The sequence below is a fragment of the Staurois parvus genome, unplaced genomic scaffold (assembly GCF_062004578.1).
Source record: "Staurois parvus isolate SC_StPar_1 unplaced genomic scaffold, SC_StPar_1.0 ptg000941l, whole genome shotgun sequence".
Taxonomy (NCBI): Eukaryota; Metazoa; Chordata; class Amphibia; order Anura; family Ranidae; genus Staurois; species Staurois parvus.
In genome coordinates this window covers 1426876-1449496 of record NW_028318737.1, presented here as the reverse complement: position 1 = coordinate 1449496, position 22621 = coordinate 1426876, and the positions used below count along the sequence as shown (strand labels likewise).

The following is a 22621-nucleotide window of genomic DNA, read 5'->3' as shown; positions in this document are numbered from 1 at the left end:
TACAGATATCCCCCAAATGTCAGAACAGTACAGATATCCCCCAAATGTCAGAACAGTACAGATATCCCCCAAATGTCAGGACAGTACAGATATCCCCCAAATGTCAGGACGGTACAGATATCCCCCAAATGTCAGAACAGTACAGATATCCCCCAAATGTCAGGACGGTACAGATATCCCCCAAATGTCAGGACGGTACAGATATCCCCCAAATGTCAGGACAGTACAGATATCCCCCAAATGTCAGGACGGTACAGATATCCCCCAAATTACCTCTTTTTGCAAAGTAGACAGTGTGACATATTTCATAAGAGGCATGGCGAGTTTTTTGAAGTTGTAACTTTTTTGTCATAATTTTTTGGAAATTGAAGAAATTTAAAAAAAATTATTTTCACTATTTTTTTATATACTGTCACCAGTGCAGTACAGAATTATCATATAACTGGCATGGCGGTGATCAGGGACACTGACTGGTGACAGCACAAAAAAAAAAAAATTGATAATTTTTTTTTATTTTTGCCATATGGCGTAAACCCGGAGGGACGAGCTTTTCGCCCGGCTGCCATCTGGCTATAGGCCGGGTGGCAACATGTTAAACTGGAAGGGATGATCTCAGTGGAAAGAGTGTCTTGAGTGGGGAAGGGGTGACAACACTAGGGGAGAGAGTGTCCTCAGAAGGGGAGGGGGAAGGGTGTCCCTAGTGCAGGAAAGGAGAGGGAGGGGTGTCTTCAGAGGAGGAAAAGAGGGGAATGGAGTATATTCAGTGGAGAGGGTGTCTTTAGTGGGGGAGGGGTGTCAACACCAGTGCAGGAAAGGAGGGGGAGGAGTGTCTTCAGAGGAGGAAAGGAGAGGAATGGAGTATCCTCAGTGGAGAGGGTGTCTTTAGTGGGGGAGGGGTTTCCTCTGTGGGGGGGAGAAGGGGGTGTTCTTAGTGGAGGAGGGGAAGGGTTTTTTTTGGGTAAATGACACCAGATCAAAGTCCTCCTGAGAAGTTCCTAAAAAGACAACTGTCTTGTCTATGTAAAAAGATAACTTTAGCTGAACATTAGAAAGCACAGCTTATTATATGGGGGGCTAGGAGGTAAACTGACCCCAGCTTTGTTTGTGGACAGGGTGGAGTCCAATGGTCTGTTTGTGGACAGGGAGGAGTCCAGTGGTCTGTTTACACAACTCCTAAACAAAAGCTCCATTGTTCTCCAGTTTCCTTTCTCCAGAAGGAAGAACCTGGTCTGGCTGTACAGATCACACAGGTGGAGTCTACACTGCAGTCTGCATTGTCAGCCGAGCAGCTGAAGGAGTCCAACATCTAACCGTCTACTAATCAGGCGTACTCTTGGAGCACCACCTACACAAGACTCACCTCGTCCATCTAGACTGCTCACTAGAGCTTCTTCTACAGCCTCTGACCCATCACTTCCCTCCTCTGCTGGAGGCACTTTATTAGGATCTATAGAGGGACAACATCGACCTCGTATTGTCCATCAGAATCAAGGAAACAGCAGAGATCCGGCCACAGGGGAGGTAGGAAACATCAACGCTGCAACAAGGGATCTCCCACTCATCCAACCATCCCAACAGATGATTCATCATCAACAGAAATAGACGGAATTGTCACCTTCTCCTCAGCTGGACTGACATCGGGTAAGATGGACCTTCTGGGGAAAGGTTTGGGCTTTAGCCCTAAAGGTATCATGAAGAAGTTTTTGTTGGCGCAGGACTTGTATAGATTATTTAGGAATATTAGATTGAAGGTACATTATTCTTGGAGAGGCGATATTGAGGGATCATCTGTAGTCACACCACTGAGTAGGTCTGTCTGAGGTTTACAGACAAAATGGAAGTTTCCACCACCCACTACATATGCAGCAGCAGAAATGTTCCTTCATTTGGATGATAAAGATGGTGACGTATGACAGTCTATAATCAGGAACTCTGGGGTCATATCCTAATAATGGGACCATTGAGGAGAAAGGTGCATTGCCATCATTAGCAGCAAGGTGAGATATAACATTGAAGCCAGCTGATATGGGGGATGGGTGGTCATTCTGGACACGGCCTATGATGACAATGAGACACTGGAGAGTGCAAAATCTGGTGCAGCTCTGCATGGGAACCAATCAGCTTCCAGGTTTATGGTCAAAGCTTCATTGAACAAGCTGAAGTCAGAACCTGATTGGCCCCCATGCACAGCTGCCCCAGATTTTGCACACTCCAGTTTTAGTAAATCAGCCCCATTGTGTCCATCTGAGATGGTTTGTGCCAGATCCCGGGTTGTGAGTTCCATTCAGTACAATGTCTTTGGGTTCTCTTGCTAGTTGACTGCCCCCTTGTTAGTTGAGGTGTTTGTAGTCATAGAGGTGTTGGGTCATGATGGAATGATGTTGTGTCAGGTGAATGGTAGGCTCTGACCTGGTTTTATCTGCCAGCTCTGTGTTGATTCGCTGAGTTTTCTATTGTTTGTTATGTCCATCCTTGGAATTAGGGAGGACAGTATGATGTTGGAGTGAGGACATTTCTGTTGTGCGGTCTCTGTTAGTTGTAATAGTTTATTCTCAGAGGCTTCCTTTTGTCCCTGGAGGATGTTTGGGTCGGTGTGTATGATGATATGTTTGGGTCGGTGTGTATGATGATATGTTTGGGTCGGTGTGTATGATGATATGTTTGGGTCGGTGTGTATGATGATATGTTTGGGTCGGTGTGTATGATGATATGTTTGGGTCGGTGTGTATGATGATATGTTTGGGTCGGTGTGTATGATGATATGTTTGGGTCGGTGTGTATGATGATATGTTTGGGTCGGCGTGTATGATGATACGTTTGGGTCGGTGTGTATGATGATATGTTTGGGTCGGTATGATGATATGTTTGGGTCTGTGTGTATGATGATATGTTTGGGTCGGTGTGTATGATGATACGTTTGGGTCGGTATGATGATATGTTTGGGTCTGTGTGTATGATGATATGTTGGGGTCGGTGTGTATGATGATATGTTTGGGTCGGTGTGTATGATGATACGTTTGGGTCGGTGTGTATGATGATACGTTTGGGTCGGTGTGTATGATGATATGTTTGGGTCGGTGTGTATGATGATATGTTTGGGTCGGTGTGTATGATGATATGTTTGGGTCGGTGTGTATGATGATACGTTTGGGTCTGTGTGTATGATGATATGTTTGGGTCGGTGTGTATGATGATATGTTTGGGTCGGTGTGTATGATGATATGTTTGGGTCGGTGTGTATGATGATATGTTTGGGTCGGTGTGTATGATGATATGTTTGGGTCGGTGTGTATGATGATACGTTTGGGTCGGTGTGTATGATGATATGTTTGGGTTGGTGTGTATGATGATATGTTTGGGTCTGTGTGTATGATGATATGTTTGGGGTTGGTGAAATACGGATCATTGATGACTCCTATCGCTTGTTCAGTTGTTGGACTTGAATTTTGTTGTCTCTTGTTCCTGGGAAGAGCCGTTTGGTGTTTAGATATTTCCCATTGGAGTCTATTAATAACAATAAGAATCCGGAGTTTGTTGGCTGTTCTTGTGGTTTGATGATTGTTTGTTTGTAGGGATGGGCTTCATGTTCCAGTTGAACCTAAGTTTGATTTGAACATGGGCCGTTCATGTGTTCGGCAAACACAAACGGTACGGGTGTTCAGTGGGCTGTTTGCCCACCATGCCCCACAATGCACTGTGCCCTGACAGTGCATTGTGATTGGACAAAGCAATACACCTAACCACAAGTCAGGTGTAATACTTTGACCAATCACAGTGCGTGGTGATGTCACAAGGGGGCGGGGTATATGAAAACTGTTGTCAGGGGCGCAGCTGTCAGACAGCCAGGAGCCAGTGTCGCAAGCGGAGCTTTTTTTCCCCTTTTTTGGGTAGCGGTGGTGGTAGCAGGATCGTGATTGATGTTGGAGCTACTTTGGGGGACATTTTTTAAATGTTTATTTTTAATAAAGGACTTTTCAAAGACTTTGTCCTATCACTTTTTACAATTTTTTTTGTGAATGGGTAGCAGTACCATATACCGCCTACTCATTCACATAGGTGGAGGGGGCCGGGATCTTGGGGTCCCCTTGTTAAAGGGGGCTTCCAGATTCCAATAAGCCCCCCAGGCTGCAGACCCCCACAACCACAGGCTACAGTTGTGGGAAAGAGGCCTTTGTCCCCATCAATATGTGGACAAGGAGGTTTGGGGGGCTCCCGGCCCAAAGCACCCCCCCATGTTGAGGGCATGTGGCCTGGTATGGTTCAGGAGGGGGGCACTTGCCCCCCCTTCCTGACCTGCCCGGCTGCTTTCTTGGATAAGGGTCTGATATGAATTTTGTGGGGACAATGGCATGGAGGGTTCCTCTCAAAATCCATACCAGACCCGAAGGGCTTGGTGTGGATGAGAGGGGGGGACAACAAGATGTTTTTTTTAATTGTTGGGCAATGCTGACAATTCTTTTGACATTCAGCTGTCAGTGGGGAACCCCACTGACACCAGGAACATGAATGAATGTCTCACTACTAAAATACACCGTGACTTCATCATATAACTCATGCCGGATTTTAGTAACTGAGCGGTATCTTCATACTCAGATGCGGTAAGACACCTCTCAGTTCTTCGTGTTCGACATTCACTGTAGAACATTCTGTAGGTTCGGATGTTTAACCACGACCTGAACAGGGGGGTGTTCGGCCATCACTATTTGTGGTCTCAGGATTAGTAGAGTTGTCTTGGCTATTGCTGGTCTTTGTCTTGTTACATTTCGGAAGCTGATTGGTCTCACCGGTCTGTTGTTCCTTGATGGGTACTTTGTATAAAACATCCTCTTTGATTCTCTTTCCTGATTGTTGAGCTCCATTTGTATCTTTGGTGTCATTATCTCTTCCCTCAGTTGAGGGTTTTCTAGTTGCAATTGTTACATTTTAGATCGAATGTCTAGGATAGATTTGTGGGGGTATTAGTGTTTTTAGCTCTTCTCTCAGCTGCTCATTTACATTTTTCTCACCTGAGGGTGTGAGGTTCTTGACATCTGATGTAATGGGGGGGGGGGGGGGTGAGGTGCTCTGGACATCTACTCTTACAATTACAACTGGCCTTTGAGGACAACCATGAAGCTGACACAGCCCACGATGATATATATGATATATTTAATAATAATCATTAAAAATTAAAAAGAACTTTAGCCCTTTATATAGAATTCTGATTTTTATTTTTTTGTCTGTACAGGTGGATTGATGAACCATGTTTTCGATCATGCTGGTCTTTGTGAATACAAACCAAACATCTAGGTGTCTTAATTGACTGAAAGTTTTTATTGCAGTTCACTGGAGGAGTCACGCAGGACACAAGTTATATCCGTGTTCTAAATGTCATAAGTGCTTTGGGTCCTCTTCAACACTGATCCAACCTCAGAGGACAACATGAGAAAAGTCATTTCAGTGTTCTGGAAGTGACAATTGCTTTACAGTAAAGTCCAACCCGTGTATACATAAGAGGAGTCATTTCAAGCTATTTCTTGTTTGGAACGTAACAAAGATTTTACAATGGAGGCAAAACATATCACACACCAGAAGGTTCACACTGGAGAGAAGCCATATCAGTGTTCTGAATGTGATAAAGCTTTTACATGGAAATCACAGCTTATCACACACCAGAGGATTCACACTGGAGAGAAGTCATATCAATGTTCTGCATGTGACAAAGCTTTTACACAGAAGTCACATCTTATAGCACACCAGAGGATTCACACTGGAGAGAAGCCATATCAGTGTTCTGAATGTAACAAAGCTTTTATATGGAAGTCACGCCTTATCAGACATCAGAGGATCCACACTGGAGAGAAGCCACATCAGTGTTCTGAATGTAACAAAGCTTTTACACAGAAGTCAGATCTCATAGCACACCAGAGGATCCACACTGGAGAGATGCTATATCAATGTTCTAAATGTGATCAAACTTTTAAACGGAGGGATTACCTTGTCTTACATGAGAGGGTTCATACTGGAGAGAAGCCATATCAATGTTCAGAATGTGACAAAGCTTTCACACACAAGTCAAGTCTTAAAGCACACCAGAGGGCTCACACTGGAGAGAAGCCATATCAGTGTTCAGAATGTGACAATGCTTTTACACAGAAGTCACATCTTATCAGACACCAGAGGATTCACACTGGAGAGAAGTCATATCAGTGTTCTGAATGTCACAAAGGTTTTATGCAGAAGTCAAATGTTATCAGACACCAGAGGATTCACACTGGAGAGAAACCATACCAGTGTTCTGAATGTGACAAATGTTTTACAACCAAGGCAGAGCTTATCATACACAAGAGGGTCCACACTGGAGAGAAGCCATATCAATGTTCAGAATGTGAGACAGCTTTTACACGGATGTCACATCTTATCATACACCAGAGGATCCACACTCGAGAGAAGCCATATCAATGTTCAGAATGTGACAAAGCTTTTACAGGTAATGCCGGGCTTATCTGTCACCAAAGGATTCACAAGCTTGAGCTGCATAAATGAAAATCCAGAAGATTGGACAATATTAAAGAAGTTGAAGCTGTCTCATTAGGTTCACAGCCCCAATGTCTTCCCACAAACGACGGAAGACATAAAAAGACAAAATGCTGCTTAGAAAAAAAAATCTGTGAACAATCAGGAATTTAATGTTCGGATGCATTGGGTTTAGTGCTTATGTCCATCAGGAACACTCCTAGAAGGCCTGTGAATATTTTACCTTTGGACATTTTTTTCAGATAAGCAGCAATGACTGAACTGTTTTCCTCATCTTTATCCTTTTTTATGGAGCATTGACTGAACATGTAATTCATTTTCATCATTCATTAACTGAGCTATGTTCCCATGCGTTTTCTTCATTGACAGAATCTGACCAACCAATACATGACCAACAATGCCTCAGTACCAGAGTCTAGGATGGGGTCCAATGGCTTCTTGCCAAGCCTCTGAAACCTCATTAGGAGAGTCCATTCCATGTTCTTTTGAGAATTGATACATCATAAGCTAGGCTTGAGGGCTCCAGCTAAGCCCACCGTGTCCACACCTCCCATTACATGTTCCACCTCCTCTCCCATGATCAATGCCTCCTTTCCATGTTCTATATCCTCGCATGGATGACATCTTTCCAGGCAGGTCTGTAGCTGAGATACCAGCCAGATAGAGGTCTCTGTTTGGTTAGAGAGTAACTTCTTAAGCTGCTGTAGGCCATCCAACATGGAGTTAATGCTGTTTTAGGGGACATATTCAACAGTACCACCTAATCCCAGCTGGCCACTTATGTTTCATCTGGTTTTCTCAAAAGGGATTCTATCAGGTGAAGATTGGATGTCCTTGTTATCTTTTTTTTTTTCTGTCCAGCTATTGCTCCTCTCCATAAACTATTCACACGGTACAACTGCAAGAGATCTGAACTTACAAAGTACTAAGTGTGTGGTCATATTCCTACCACTTCTTCTGGGAGACTGAAATTCCTCTTATTGGGGTTCACCTTAATGACTCTGAATGGACGGGTTAAGACATCGGCACTAAAGTGTAACAATGGCCAAAATCAATAATTACATAAATGGTGCAATCTGTCATTAGCATAAACGTTTTTGTTTTTCCGAGTCTCCCCTTGTAACTTTTTTATTACCTGTTGACCCTCCCAGTTTTTTTCTGCTTCCTGTAGAAGGCCAAGCTATTTGACAAAATGAAAGTTGGATGGTTGGGAAACACCATATAACACTGCTGGGGGTGCTTACAACTGTCAACTTCCATTCATATGGGGGGTTGAACCTTATAGAGAACCTGTTGCTGTAACTGCTGTAGAAGAGTTAGCTGGAGTTGGACTTTACTTGTTGTGTGTCTTACTTATAATCTATCTAAGACTTCCCTGTACAGGGTGACAACGCTGCTGTGTAATGTTCCTGCAGAATGATCAGGGTTGTCACCCTGTTACAGAAGGTGGGAAATAACAGATCTACAGACAGGACCAACAACTGATACAACTATGTTGCAGAGGGAACTCTGGGAATGCTAATGACAGACTGCATTACACATTCAGTCAGCAGACTTCCTGCTGTTGGTCTTCTGTTTGAATTGTGTTCTGATATTTACTGTCCTGCTGTAAAAGGTGTAAATGATTGTCCATGTTTCCTGTATAGCAGGGACTACAAACTCATATCAAGAATATTAGGATGGGTACTTACCCAAGGGGGTCACCTTTTTGGATTTGGAAGAAACATTTCACATGGTTTCTTTCCATTAATTACACCGACAAAGGGAGTCTCACTTCACTAACAATAGGAGAGCCAATCACAGGCCAGTAACATTTCATGGTTTCTCAATGTAATTGCAGAATGTTTAATCCCCATTGGTCCAATGGATTCCTAGTCCTTCCAGATAACATTTGCTTCTTTTGTGGAAGGAGTACCCTAAAAATGGCTTCCCTTCAATTCCACCCATAGCTGTACTTGAGGTTATGTTGCCCCTCCCCCCATATCTGTAAGGGAAAGCCTCAATCTCTCCCAATACTCCCCTGGCCTTCCAGTGAGAAGAAACATTTTCTCTGGATTGGAGCTTTATGCAGTGAGCCCTTCATAGACGGGATGGGGAATCTAAGATAAGTAAGATGGACCGGTGTACTGGAGTCATGGATCAGATAACCAATGACACCATTGATGTTATAGCAGAGCTGACAGCAGAAGTGGCTCCACCACCTAAGATGGTGTCACAGAACTGCTTGGCAGCTGACTATCTCTTGGAAGACCATGGTGGGCTCTACAAACTGGTGTCAGATAGAGAGTGTTGTACATTTATATTAGATCATGAGGATCTCAGAAGGGGATATCTACACAAGGTAAAGGAGTTCCAACAGGAACCTGGGTGGGAGGAGGTGGGATCCAATGTTTTGGGTGGGTTTAGTTGGAACCTGGTTGAGTAATATGGTGGGTTTGCTTCTTAAGCCATTAGATGCTATCATAGTTTTGATTTCGAAATATTATACATTGCTGTCTTTTCTTTTACTGCCAGAGATTATTTTGCTTTTTTAAGTTATATTCACATTTTAGGCCATATGATTAGTTAAAACCCCAAACATTTCTTTTATTTTCTGAAAGCAGAGACTCTGGAGAATATAATGGTGGTAGTTGCCATTTTTCATGTCACAGAATATTAGTACAGCTGTTTATCAAATACATATTTTCTGTAAAAAAAGATAATGTTAGTGCGCAAAGAACACAATATATGACCCAAATTGTTTGGTGAAATATAAAATATGGGGTTGTCATCAAGTATATAGATACCAAACATGTCAAACTTTACAAATTGTGCGTACTTGTGAAATGGTGACAAACTTCAGTACCAAAAATTGTTCAAAGGTGACGCTTTAAGAGCCTTTATAGGTTATCAGTTCAGATAGTTATCCGTGAACGATGGCCTCAGAATGATTGTTCTCACTCTCGCTTGTGCAATGATATGTAAAATGTGTCGTGTGATTTGTTTTGTGGGTTTTTATTTTTATAGTGTTACTTAATTTTTTTTAATCTCTTTCTTCACTTAACATGGCTTCTATCAGATAGGGGGTTGATAGCTCCCCGTGATACATATTTCTGGTCACAGGTCCTCTTTAAAGAGACATCAGAACATTATTAGACCCCCAATGTTACCTCTGTACCCCAAGAAAGATGGTCAAACACAGATCATGCCTAATCAGCTCCTTCCCAAACCATAGTGACTGGAGAATGACAGCGCTGAACCCAGAAATGACATAATCTCCCACCTCCCACATCCATTCACTGAAGGGGAGATCAGAGATCAGATGTTTGCTGATCTCCTTCTGCTCTCACCACTGACACCCACCATGCCTGTCTTGGGCTTGCAGGAGGGACAGCTGAGCCAGGAATACATGGCGGGGGGGAGGACCTTCAGTGCGGCTGAATCACTTCCACCAGAAATCTGACAGTTGGCCTAACAAATGTAGACAACCCCCGGGTGCTGTAGCTATAAGGCCGTGCTGCTGCTGATGGAAACCTTACATTGGCCGGAGTGAAAGGGTTCCACTAATGTACATCTGCCAAATCCGTATCTGAGGAGACCATAGAAGCAGCATTAGAAAGAAATGTGAGCATGGCTTCAGTCAGGCGATGTCCTGGTGGTCATGGTCTTGTTCTCCTTCAGGTCCTCTCACCTTGTAGATGGTGACATGGTCTTGTGTGGGAATGAGCAGGAGGGGCTCGGGGTTCTCTTGTACCCAATCAGCTTGTTATGGATAAAAGATGAAAGTGTCTTCTGGGAATTTACAGGGATTTGGATGTTTAGAGGGTCACATAAGTGGGTGGGGCTGGTATTAATGAGGGGTGTGTCATATGTTAATGAGTTTCTTAGCATAGATGATATAAATGGTATAAATAGATCCTTGAAATGTAAACAATTTATCTCTTTTCTTCTGTTGTTAAAGTGTCACATATATATGATTAATAAAGTTGAATTATAATTTCATCACACAATACTGTGGTCTGGGTTCTTCTACAACACATCCCCCCAAACATGTCCTCTTCCAGTTATAGGGGTCTGGTGGAATGGGACACCAGCTGATGGTATCTCTTAGGCCCCTTGTACATGGGGGGTCCAGCCCCTGTGGGTGCAATGCTGGCATTATAATACACCTGGTAGGCACAGGTACAGCGTCCAGCCCCACTGCCTGCAGCCTGTCAAAGTCTACACTACAGCTGGACGGGGCTCAATGCTGCACCACGTTTACCTCGTGTTTAGGGGGCTCCGTGTTCAGGGAGAAATGACCGCCATCCTGATCAGACAAAGCATAAAGAAGATGTAGGCAGGTGCAGTCTGCTTCTTCTACTGTAGGGGGCACCCAACCAGGGGGACATCCCAGCCTGGAGAGGAAGTCGGGGGACACTTGGTTTCTCTGTGGTTTCCCGGCTCCTGGAGACTGTGTGGAATGAACGGTCCATGGAGTCCTGGAGATATTTTTAATTTTTTTGTTTACGTTTTAAAAACCATTTATACCTTAAAATTACTTAAATCCCCAAATATTATATATATTTCTTCACAACAGCAGACACACTAGAGGATAAATTGTTACTAGTTCTGATGTTTTATGAGTTTTATTATTTTACACAATATTAGTGCAATGATTTATGAAAGGTAACATTTCAGTTAAAAATACAGCAGATGAGAATTCAGAGAAAGCTCCACCCTCATTCATTCTCCACCAATCAAGGATCTCACTCCAGTTACCCAGTCACAGTGGGCATGATTTCTTTGACATCCATCATTGGTGTCAGTGAGATAAATAAGCCCCATTGTTGGTGTCAGTGAGATAAATAAGCCCCATTGTTGGTGTCAGTTAGATAAAACAAATGCCATTGTTGGTGTCAGTGAGAATAAAGTGTACCCCCAGCCCAGCATTGGTGGTCAGTGGTGGTACTTACCTGATCCCACCCTCCCACTACCTCTCTGCTGATGTCAGAATTATACTTTCACTGTAGGAAAGGAGATGCCAGCTCCCAGCAGTCGGGTATAATTGCAGTGCCTGGTGATGGAACCCAGAGAGTGTTCCGGAGTCATCACCTCACTGCCACTCTGAAGAGTCCTGGAACCTGCCAGACATGGACATGAACATTGGAGAATGCTTTGAAACAACAACAAGGTTCAAACTATGAGACATTTCTTAGAGCTGCAGTTCCTCTGAGCTCCACCACATGGTGAGCACCCTTCTACCCAGACAGGAAGTGATACCAGTTACAGACAGAAAGTGATGACCGGTACAGATGGGAAGTGATGTCAGGTACAGATGGGAAGTGATGTCAGGTACAGACGGTAAGTGATGTCAGGTACACATGAGAAGTGATGTCAGGTACAGACAGAAAGTGATGCCAGGTACACATGAGAAGTGATGTCAGGTACACATGGGAAATTATGTTAGGTACATACAGGAAGTGATGTCAGGTACAGACAGGAAGTGATGTCAGGTACAGATGGTGATATAGGTACAGACAGGAAGTGATGTCAGGTACAGACAGGAAGTGATGTCAGGTACAGACAGGAAGCTCTGGGTGAGAGGTGATTCAGGAGGAAGTAGAGAGGAGACATTGCTGTGTCTCCCAGCAGACAGAAGATGTCAGTAATGAGGCTCCACCTGATTCTGGCTGCTGGGAAGGTATATAATCCCCCCGTAGTTTTCATCAGTGCCTCAGTGTTCTGCCTGTGAGCCGCTTCCCTGCTGGATCCTGCGTCCTGTATCTTATATACTTTCCCCTGATTCTGGTTTCCTGCATCCTGTTCCCCCATCTCTGCTCCCCTGATTCCCAGTCCTGGGTCTGCCCGGTGTATGTCAGCTTCCCTCCATTGTACACAGTGTATTATAGTCAGGTTGTTGGGTTGGTTATTCGCTGTCACATTTATTTGTCACTTTTGCTTTGTTTATGGTCTGTGGGTGTCGGAGGGTGTCATGTCCATTAGTAAACGAGACTTAAAGTGATTGTAAAGGCAACATTTTTTTTCTTTTAAAACAAACATGTCATACTTACTGCTGTGTGTGATGGGTTTGCACAGAGCAGCCTGGATCCTCCTCTTCTCGGGTCCCCCACAGGTGCTCCTGGCCCCTCCTTCCTGTTGAGTGCCCCCACAGCAAGCAGCTTGTTATGGGAGTAATTTAGTCTGGACTAAGTGTCCGATGATTATCTGTTCCTGTCCTAATTAATCATGCTAGCTCTTTAGTGCGCACACATGAAGAAAGCCACACTGACACACGTGTAGTCTGTGAAAACTTCTAGTTTATTGGAATGAAAAGGTGAGTTTATATATGCAAGATAATGCAAGGGTGGTGAGCAGTGTTACTGGGCTACGTATACGCTTCTAATTGGTCATGTCCATACAAGGCAAACTTCCTTCAGGGCTCGTGGTGATCTCCTCTTAGGTGTTATCTTGGAAAGAAAATATTTTTGTTCAAGTTCACTCGATGGGAGGGGTTGCTGAGCAGCCACTTTTTGAGCAAGGATTTCTTAAAGTACCACAAAGCCCAGCAGGAAAAAGATATACACACAACATATATATATATTCATACAAAGCAGTTAGAAAAATAAAAAGAATAAAAGTAGATATGTATAGAACAATGTAAATATTCAACAGGAAACCAAATAGGCATTTTACCATATCCATCACAGGGGCATCCAAGCAGGCTCGAGAGCGAGCCACTGCTCTGTGTCCACAGAGTCCCCTCTCCCTCCTCCTTGGCTCACTGGATGTGATTGACAGCAGCAGGAGCCAATGGTCCCTGCTCCTGCCTCAGCCAATGAGGAGGGAGAGTCCCCAGACTGCTGAGGATCTTGTGCACATTGCTTGATCGGGATGGGGCTCAGGTGAGTATTGGGGGGGCTGCTGTACAGAGAAGGGTATTTACCTTCATATATAGAATGCATGGAGGTAACAAACCTCCTGACTTTACACCCCCTGTAATCACACTCCTCCTACTCCATCTTATTCCACATTTCTTAGGTATAGCCCACCGATCTGGTCATCCCTGCTGTCGCTGGATACCTGCATTCCTTACAAGGGTTTATATTCCTCACCAGTGTACTCTGTATACCGGGCTGTATACCACAACATCCTGACCATTGTACTATGCATGCTGGGCTGTATATGACATACTCCTGACCACTGCACAATATATACAGGGCAGTATATGACATGTTCCTGACCACTGCGCTCTGTACACAGGGCTGTATATGATATACTCCTGACCACTGCACTCTATACACAGGGCAGTTTATGACATGTTCCTATCCACTGCACTCTGTACACAGTGCTGTATATGATATATTCATGGCCACTGCACTCTGTACACAGGGCTGTATATGATATATTCATGGCCACTGTGCTCTGTACACAGGGCTGTATATGATATACTCCTGACCACTGCGCTCTGTACACAGGGCTGTATATGATATATTCATGGCCACTGTGCTCTGTACACAGGGCTGTATATGATATACTCCTGACCACTGCACTCTGTACACAGGGCTGTATATGATATACTCCTGACCACTGCACTCTGTACACAGGGCTGTATATGACATACTCCTGACCACTGCACTCTATACACAGGCCTAAAATATAACACTGACCACTGCACTCTGTACACAGGGCTGTATATGATATACTCTTGACCACTGCACTCTGCACACAGGGCTGTATATGATATACTCCTGACCACTGCACTCTACACAGGGCTGTATATGATATAGTCCTGACCACTGCACTCTGTACACAGGGCTGTATATGATATAGTCCTGACCACTGCACTCTATACACAGGGCTGTATATGATATACTCCTGAACATTGCACTCTGTACACAGACCTAAGATATAAACCTGACCATTGCACTCTGTACAAAGAGCTGTACATGACAGGTTCCTGGCCTCTACACTCTGTACACGGGTTTAAGATGTACTCCTGACCACTGCACTCTGTACACAGAGCTGTATATTATGTGCTCCTGACCACTGAACTCTGTATGATGGGCTGTACATGACATGTTCCTAACCACTACATTCTTTTTTGCTGAGCCGTGTATGACATGTTCCTGACCGATGACCACTTCTAAATGCTGGGCTGTATAAGACATGATCTTACCCACTGTGCCCTGTACATGACATACTACTTCTGACTACTTCACTCTGTATAGGGACTGTATATCATATACTCCTGACCACTACATTCTGTATACTGGGATGTAAATCACATACTCCTGACCACTGCACTTTGTACTCTGGGATGGAAATCATATACTCCTGACCACTACACTCTGTACTCTGGGATGGAAATCACATACTCCTGACCACTACATTCTGTACTCTGGGATGTAAATCACATACTCCTGACCACTACACTCTGTACTCTGGGATGGAAATCACATACTCCTGACCACTACACTCTGCACTCTGGGATGTAAATCACATACTCCTGACCACTACACTCTGCACTCGGGTGTAAATCACATACTCCTGACCACTACACTCTGTACTCTGGGATGTAAATCACATACTCCTGACCACTGCACTCTGTACTCTGGGATGGAAATCACATACTCCTGACCACTGCACTCTGTACTCTGGGATGGAAATCACATACTCCTGACCACTGCACTCTGTACTCTGGGATGTAAATCACATACTCCTGACCACTGGACTCTGTACTCTGGGATGTAAACCACATACTCCTGACCACTACACTCTGTACTCTGGGATGTAAATCACATACTCCTGACCACTACACTCTGTACTCTGGGATGTAAATCACATACTCCTGACCACTACACTCTGTACTCTGGGATGTAAATCACATACTCCTGACCACTACACTCTGGGATGGAAATCATATACTCCTGACCACTGCACTCTGTACTCTAGGATGTAAATCACATACTCCTGACCACTACACTCTGTACTCTGGGATGTAAATCACATACTCCTGACCACTACACTCTGTACTCTGGGATGGAAATCACATACTCCTGACCACTACACTCTGTACTCTGGGATGTAAATCACATACTCCTGACCACTACACTCTGTACTCTGGGATGGAAATCACATACTCCTGACCACTGCACTCTGTACTCTGGGATGTAACTCCTGACCACTGCACGTTGTTTGCAGGGCTGTATGAAGTAGTCTCCTGACCCCTGCACTCTGGGCCATTATTCATGGTGAACCAGAGACTGGATGACCTGTAAAGGCTTGTAAAGTGTCTCCTGTGAGAAATGTTTGGGCCCCAAAGATCCCCATCGTGGCCCCGACACACACAATTCTTTTCACTCAATAAATTCTTTTTTATAGTTTTACTTCTAACAAGATTGTAATCATAGAATCAGGAAATAACAAAGGAAGGAATCTGATTGGTCAGGAAGATCCCTTGTCTGGAATGTGGGGGCGGAGTCATTATTATTGCTGTACAATACAATACACAACGTGTTCCATTATTATAACAAAGTATTGTAGAAAAGATCCCAACATGTGACTTGGCTGAATGAATGCTGGTCATAGTAGTTCATCTATTCTCTAAGTGGGGCGGTATCTATTGGGCCAATCCCTTTTACAAACCACACATAATATCGCCCTTCAAAGTGAAAACAGAAACGATTTGCACAAAATCAAAGAGTAGAAATATTTTCCGGTGGATCCCCTCTACCCAGACCCCATATGTAGACATAGAACAAGAAGCTGTGTTCCCTCTCGTGCCGCACTCCTCCAACCACCCAAACCCACACAGAAGCCAAGGGAAATAATGAGAGGAAAGTTCCCCCCTAGTTTGGGGCGGAGTTCTCCTTCCCTCCTGTTGGGGGATGGGAGAAGGATGGACTGAAGACAGAGAGACGCTTCGGGGTCACCACTGTTCTGTAGAGCCTTGAAATGAAGGACATCAACTTCAGAAGTTCTTGTTGTCTGTGTAAAGTTCCCCGATAATGAGATCTGGGCTCTCCCGGCTTCTAGCTCTGTAACCCGCTATATCATTATCAGGAAACGCAACTCCGACACCCAAGAAGGGCTGAAGTTGTGTCCTTCATTTCCAGGATCTACTGACCACTCTGCACCCCGACATTTACTGCACTTCATCCATGTCTTTGGGGGCCTCTCATCTCCTTATCAACTGTTTCTTCCATGATGAAGATCAGCCATGGAGTATATCTGAGGTGTATATCAGGGTGTGCTTCTTCCCCACATGAGAGCTGGGATGTCCAGCAACATTCATCTAGAAGACATTTCCCGCACTCAAGGCACTAATATACCTCCAGGGTTGTATGAGACCCCTGATGTACAAGAAGATAGGACTTCAGTGAGGAACATTTCCCTCACTCAGGACAGGAAAGTGGCTTCTCCCCATGTGAGATCTCTGATGTTTGGAAAGACTGGACCTCTGTGAAAAACATTTCCCGCACTCAGGACAGGAATACGGCTTCTCCCCTGTGTGACATCTCTGATGTGTGTGAAGACTAGACTTGTCTGAAAAACATTTCCCGCACTCAGGACAGGAATACGGCTTCTCCCCTGTGTGACATCTCTGATGTGTGTGAAGACTAGACTTGTCTGAAAAACATTTCCCACACTCAGGACAGGAATACGGCTTCTCCCCTGTGTGAGATCTCTGATGTGTGTGAAGACTAGACTTGTCTGAAAAACATTTCCCGCACTCAGGACAGGAATACGGCTTCTCCCCCGTGTGAGAACTCTGGTGTGTGTAAAGATTGGACTTCTCTGAAAAACATTTCCCACACTCAGGACAGGAATATGGCTTTTCCCTCGTGTGACATCGCTGATGTCTGTGAAGACTGGACTTATCTGAAAAACATTTTTCACACTCAGGACAAGAATACGGCTTCTCCCCCGTGTGAGATCTTTGATGTGTGTAAAGACTGGACTTCTGTGAAAAACATTTCCCACACACAGTACAGGAATATGGCTTCTCCCCTGTGTGAGATCTTTGATGTTTGTAAAGACTGGCCTTCTCTGAAAAACGTTTCCCGCACTCAGGACAGGAATACGGCTTCTCCCCCGTGTGAGATCTCTGATGTGTGTAAAGACTGGACTTCTGTGAAAAACTTTTCCCACACTCAGGACAGGAATATGGCTTCTCCCCCGTGTGAGATCTCTGATGTGTGTAAAGACTGGACTTCTGTGAAAAACTTTTCCCGCACTCAGGACAGGAATATGGCTTCTCCCCCGTGTGAGATCTCTGATGTATGTAAAGATAAGATTTTCGTGAAAAACATTTCCCACACACAGGACAGGAATATGGCTTCTCCCCCGTGTGAGATCTTTTATGCACATTAACATGGTATGTAGAACAGAACCTCTTCCCGCACTCAGTACAGGAGAAGCTCTTCTCTTTTGGAAGGCCGGCCCGGTCCTGCACAGTCTGAGGTTCCTCAGGATACGAGGAATCTGATGGTCCATCTACACTGGGTGGTGCCGGATGGACATTGGAGGGAGCCGGGTTTTCTCCTGGACTATACTGTGTGATGTCCTCATCTTCTACTTTCCCGTCTGGAGACAAAGTGAGACAATCCTCGGAGGTTTTCTTCATCTCCCGACCATTGGCTAAAATACAAAGAGGATTACTGACAGGAGCTAATTGGTTCCCCCAAACCAGGACTCCACCCACATCAGGCAGCTTGGTCTCTGAGGAGCTTACAATTCCACCCTCAAGGGAACTAGGAAATGGCTCCTCTGATCTCCTACCAGGTCATTTCTTTATTCATGGACCTTAGTCAGAGAGTGAGGAAACAACCAGAACTGTCTTTTATAGGAGGGACAGTGATGAGGGGATTATAGGACGAGGGGCCCCACCCCCTCTATCACTCATCGCCATCTTCCCAACACAAGAAGTACTGCACTTCCTTATTTAGTCCATGATTTAGTCATGAAGAACAGCGGGGCTGAGCCCCACCAGAGGTCAGAGAGTGAGGATGGGGGGAGAACAACCAAGATGAAGACTGGACTGATCCTGAAGACCACCATCATTGGGGTATTGACTCCTCCCTCATTATCACTTTCTGTTTAAGGGTCCAAAGTTGGAGGATGTTATCACATTATTATCACCATGTAAAAGTCTGTGATCCAATCACACCATCCGATATAAAATGTCCAGCTGGTAGGAAATAGATGTAACAAAAGAGAATCCATATTATGTGTATATATAGCAGTGGGGGGAGGAGGAGAGCAGAAGTCAGGAGTATGTAATGTACAACAAAGTATATAGTGCAGGGGTCAGGAGTATGTAATGTACAACATAGAGTATATAGTGCAGGGGTCAGGAGTATGTAATGTACAACATAGAGTATATAGTGCAGGGGTCAGGAGTATGTAATGTACAACATAGAGTATATAGTGCAGGGGTCAGGAGTATGTAATGTACAACATAGAGTATATAGTGCAGGGGTCAGGAGTATGTAATGCACAACATAGAGTATATAGTGCAGGGGTCAGGAGTATGTAATGTACAACATAGAGTATATAGTGCAGGGGTCAGGAGTATGTAACGTACAATATAAATTAAACAGTGTAATGTTCATAACTCATAATATTGGTATTCAGTAATCAGTGGAAGATTAAATGTTTACTGTAGACAAGTTGCAGAGATCCCACACCGCTGCCTCCCATCTCCTGAGACTGCACTCAGTGACTTGGGTCTGAGACACTACAGACATATCCCTCCACCCGGCACAGCCAGGAAATAAAAGAGTAAGAAATCCTGGGAGAATTGCTCTGGCAGAGATTTTACTAGATCTGATACATGGTAGAAGACCCAATACACATGTCCCAGGTCATCCAACACATATGTTGAACATCAACATTTTTGCCTCCAGCTGAACCCCAGAACCTCCATAAATCCAGTCTAGATACATAAATTGTGTCTGCAGCACAGAGAAGGAAGATTATCCGAGAGAAATCCAGGAATACAGGACGGGGAACACAGCTCAGGAAAGTGACCAGGGGATTACAGGCTGATATCACCCAGTCCCCGCCCTACTCTGGACCAATCAGTGAGCAGTATGGGTGGAGGAATGGATTTAGTGTTCATGACCCACCTGTGCTGATCTCTGTAGGAGTGTTCTCCTCTATAAATGTCCCCGTTATTCCATCCTCCTCCATAGACTGCTGATCATCCCTCACATACGCCTCTTCTTCTTCTGCTTTCACCTCAAATTCTATATCGATTGGATCTCCACTCTAAATCAAGGAAATGAGAGAAAATATCATCTGTAAAATGTAAGGTCACATAAACAATCCACACATCATCTTTACAAGTTCATGTTCTAAATGCTCCATCCCACCAACCTTGTAATAGTGAGGGATGGTGTGACCTTCCTGTGTGGACTCCCGGGAATACAGAGGACGGGGACATGTCTCTGGTGGGTTCCCATGACTGGATCCATCTGTAGGAAACACACACACTGACTGAATCCATTGTTTCTATGTGTTTATCAGATGATGGGGGATCTAGGTGGATCCTCCGTACTGCTCTCTCCTTTACAATAAAGTCTCCTCTTACCCGGTGATGTGAGGGGCGGCTGATTGTCCATCATGACGTCCTTGTAGAGATCCTTGTGTCCTTCTAAATACTCCCACTCCTCCATGGAGAAATAGACAGTGACACCCTGACACCTTATAGGAACCTGACACACACAATGATACAGTCACCATCCAGACACATCCCTTGTCTGTTACTGGAGAATGTCCCAGAATTCCCGGCACCGCTCACCTCTCCTGTCAGCAGCTCAGTGATCTCTCTGGTGACTTCTAGAATCTTCTTCTTCTTTCTCTCTTCTATCAGGGAGGGAGGTGGAGGCAATGTGATGTCATATGATCTCCAGACTTCACAGGAGGAAAACTCTACATCTGAACACAAATAGTCACATCAAATGATATTCCCAGAATCCTCCTCACCTCTCCATTCAGGTCTCCATTTTATTAAAGCCCCACTTCAGGCTGAGGTATAATTCCCCCCCACAGGACCCCCACACTACGCAGGGTATAGGCTTGTTGCAGCATTCTGATGTCATTACATACAACGCAGGACCAACAGTCCCACTTTACATGTGAGGATACCAAGGGACCCCACATCCTAAGAGCATCAGAAAGAAAAGCCAGATGGAGGGACATTGGGAGGAGGAGCTGTGAGGTCAGTGTGATGTCATAGGATTCTCTGACTCTGGATGGAGGGACATTGGGAGGAGGAGCTGTGAGGTCAGTGTGATGTCATAGGATTCTCTGACTATGGATGGAGTGACATTGGGAGGAGGAGCTGTGAGGTCAGTGTGATGTCATAGGATCCTCTGACTCTGGATGGAGGGACATTGGGAGGAGGAGCTGTGAGGTCAGTGTGATGTCATAGGATTCTCTGACTCTGGATGGAGGGACATTGGGAGGAGGAGCTGTGAGGTCAGTGTGATGTCATAGGATCCTCTGACTCTGGATGGAGGGACATTGGGAGGAGGAGCTGTGAGGTCAGTGTGATGTCATAGGATTCTCTGACTCTGGATGGAGGGACATTGGGAGGAGGAGCTGTGAGGTCATTGTGATGTCATAGGACATATAGACTCTGGATGGAGGGACATTTGGATGGGGAGATTTGAGGGGTCCTCTATATGAGGCTCCCATGCAAACCAAATCCTTGTTCCTGGGTGCGTCCTACCTCTCCTAAACTGAAGAGTGAACTTTGACCTTTACCATCCAGAAATCTGTCCGGAATCTGTGGAAGTAAGCTGTCATGTGATCAGGTGACGTGCGGAGGAACGGAGTGTAAATAGCAGACAATTGTCTCCAGAGCCCCTAATGGTGGGGATGGATTTGGCGGCGTGCTGGTGCCAAGTTTCCTCCCCCCAGGGTCACTGCAGGCGTGGAGAAAAGCTGTGTAAGAGGATATGGAGGAGAGATGAGGAGGAGATCCAGGAATCAGGAGAAAGGTCAGGGCAAGCAACAGACGAGCGCATCCAAGAGACCAAGCCGGGGTCACTACACAGAAAATCAATCCAAGGAAACAACAGGCAGGACGAGGAATAGCAAGAAGGAGCTGAGAGACAAATGAGAATATTGCTCAGCCAATGGGAGATGATCTCAGCATGACTTCCATCATGAAGGAGATGAGGGGGAGGGGAGGAAGTCACTGAAGGTGACCACAGATCCATGGAAATTCAGCTGGTTCAGCAGGGATCGCTCACATTTCCATCCATGTGTGGCCACTGCCGGATAAAAGCCACTCCCCCAACGGCTGCAGCCAATAGCTTCAGTGCTGATCCGTGTATTCTGAGAGCGGAGGAGTCCCCCCATTGTCAGAATACAAGAGTGCAGTGGGGAGGATTCCCCCTCCACCTCCAATGTGTGGATGGGGGAATCGCTTCAGTTTTTATGGTCATCCCGCTGGCTGAACGATAAAACTGAACCATGTAGGCCAGCTTTGGGAGCAAATATATTATCATCAACTCCTCCCCCTGAAGGGGTTCATCTACGTATTACCTCCTCTGCCGCCAGATTGAGATTCTCCTCTCTGATTCCTACTGATTCATCTCTCACCCAGAGCATCCTGTCTGTATCTGACATCACTTCCTGTCTGTCCCTGACATCACTTCCTGCCTGTACCTGACATCACTTCCTGTCTGTATTCTATAGAGATTTTTTTTGTCTGGGTAGAAGTGAGATCCCCACCTTGTGGAGCTCAAAGGAACTGCAGCCCCAAGATCCGTCAAGTTCTCTGGTGACCCCTCTAGTGATATAAAGATCTATATAGAGGAATTGGGACCTCCTTCCTCCTTCTGTAGACCCCTCTAGTAATGAAACATCATTCTTTTAGTAAAGAAACATCAAACTGAAATTTCCACTTTATTGACTAATCATCCAGCAATGCCAGATCCGGTTCCATGCTACAGACACCTCCAGGGATATCCTCCCTATTACACACCTTTATGTGATCAGCAAAGAGACATCCCCTTACCCAACAACCACTTACATATAGATTACATAGAACAGCTCCCAGTACAGAACCTTGGGGTACACCACTAGTGACTGGTCTCTGTTCCAAGTGAACCCCATTTACAACCACACT

The 22621-nt window shown here is 44.9% G+C and overlaps 2 protein-coding genes and 1 long non-coding RNA gene across 3 annotated transcripts in view; 1 reads left to right on the top strand and 2 right to left on the bottom strand.

Annotated features, from left to right (window-relative positions):
- LOC149441872 (uncharacterized) overlaps positions 1-18212 on the bottom strand; it is an 89243-nt gene extending 71031 nt beyond the window's left edge. Inside the window, exon 1 of the mRNA XM_089656837.1 lies at positions 16865-18212. Coding sequence (XP_089512963.1) covers positions 16865-18103 — 1239 coding nt within the window. The 5' untranslated portion in view covers positions 18104-18212. The remainder of the gene's footprint in view (positions 1-16864) is intronic.
- Positions 1526-6626, top strand: LOC149441873 (uncharacterized). The gene is made up of 2 exons (XM_089656809.1): positions 1526-1641; positions 5228-6626. Exon 2 carries the CDS (start codon positions 5545-5547, stop codon positions 6523-6525), a length of 981 nt encoding a protein of 326 aa, XP_089512935.1. The 5' UTR covers positions 1526-1641; positions 5228-5544; the 3' UTR covers positions 6526-6626.
- Positions 18213-20049: 1837 nt separating the features above from the next.
- On the bottom strand, positions 20050-22139 carry LOC149441871 (uncharacterized). Its single transcript, XR_016307286.1, has 3 exons — positions 22036-22139; positions 20282-20418; positions 20050-20195 (listed from the first exon to the last, which is right to left on the bottom strand). It is a non-coding gene; the product is annotated as an uncharacterized LOC149441871 (long non-coding RNA).
- Between the last annotated feature and the right edge of the window lie 482 nt (positions 22140-22621).

Coding starts and splice junctions, on each gene's coding strand:
- LOC149441873 (XM_089656809.1), top strand. CDS start 5,545: ATGGAGGCAAAACATATCACACACCAGAAGGTTCACACTGGAGAGAAG.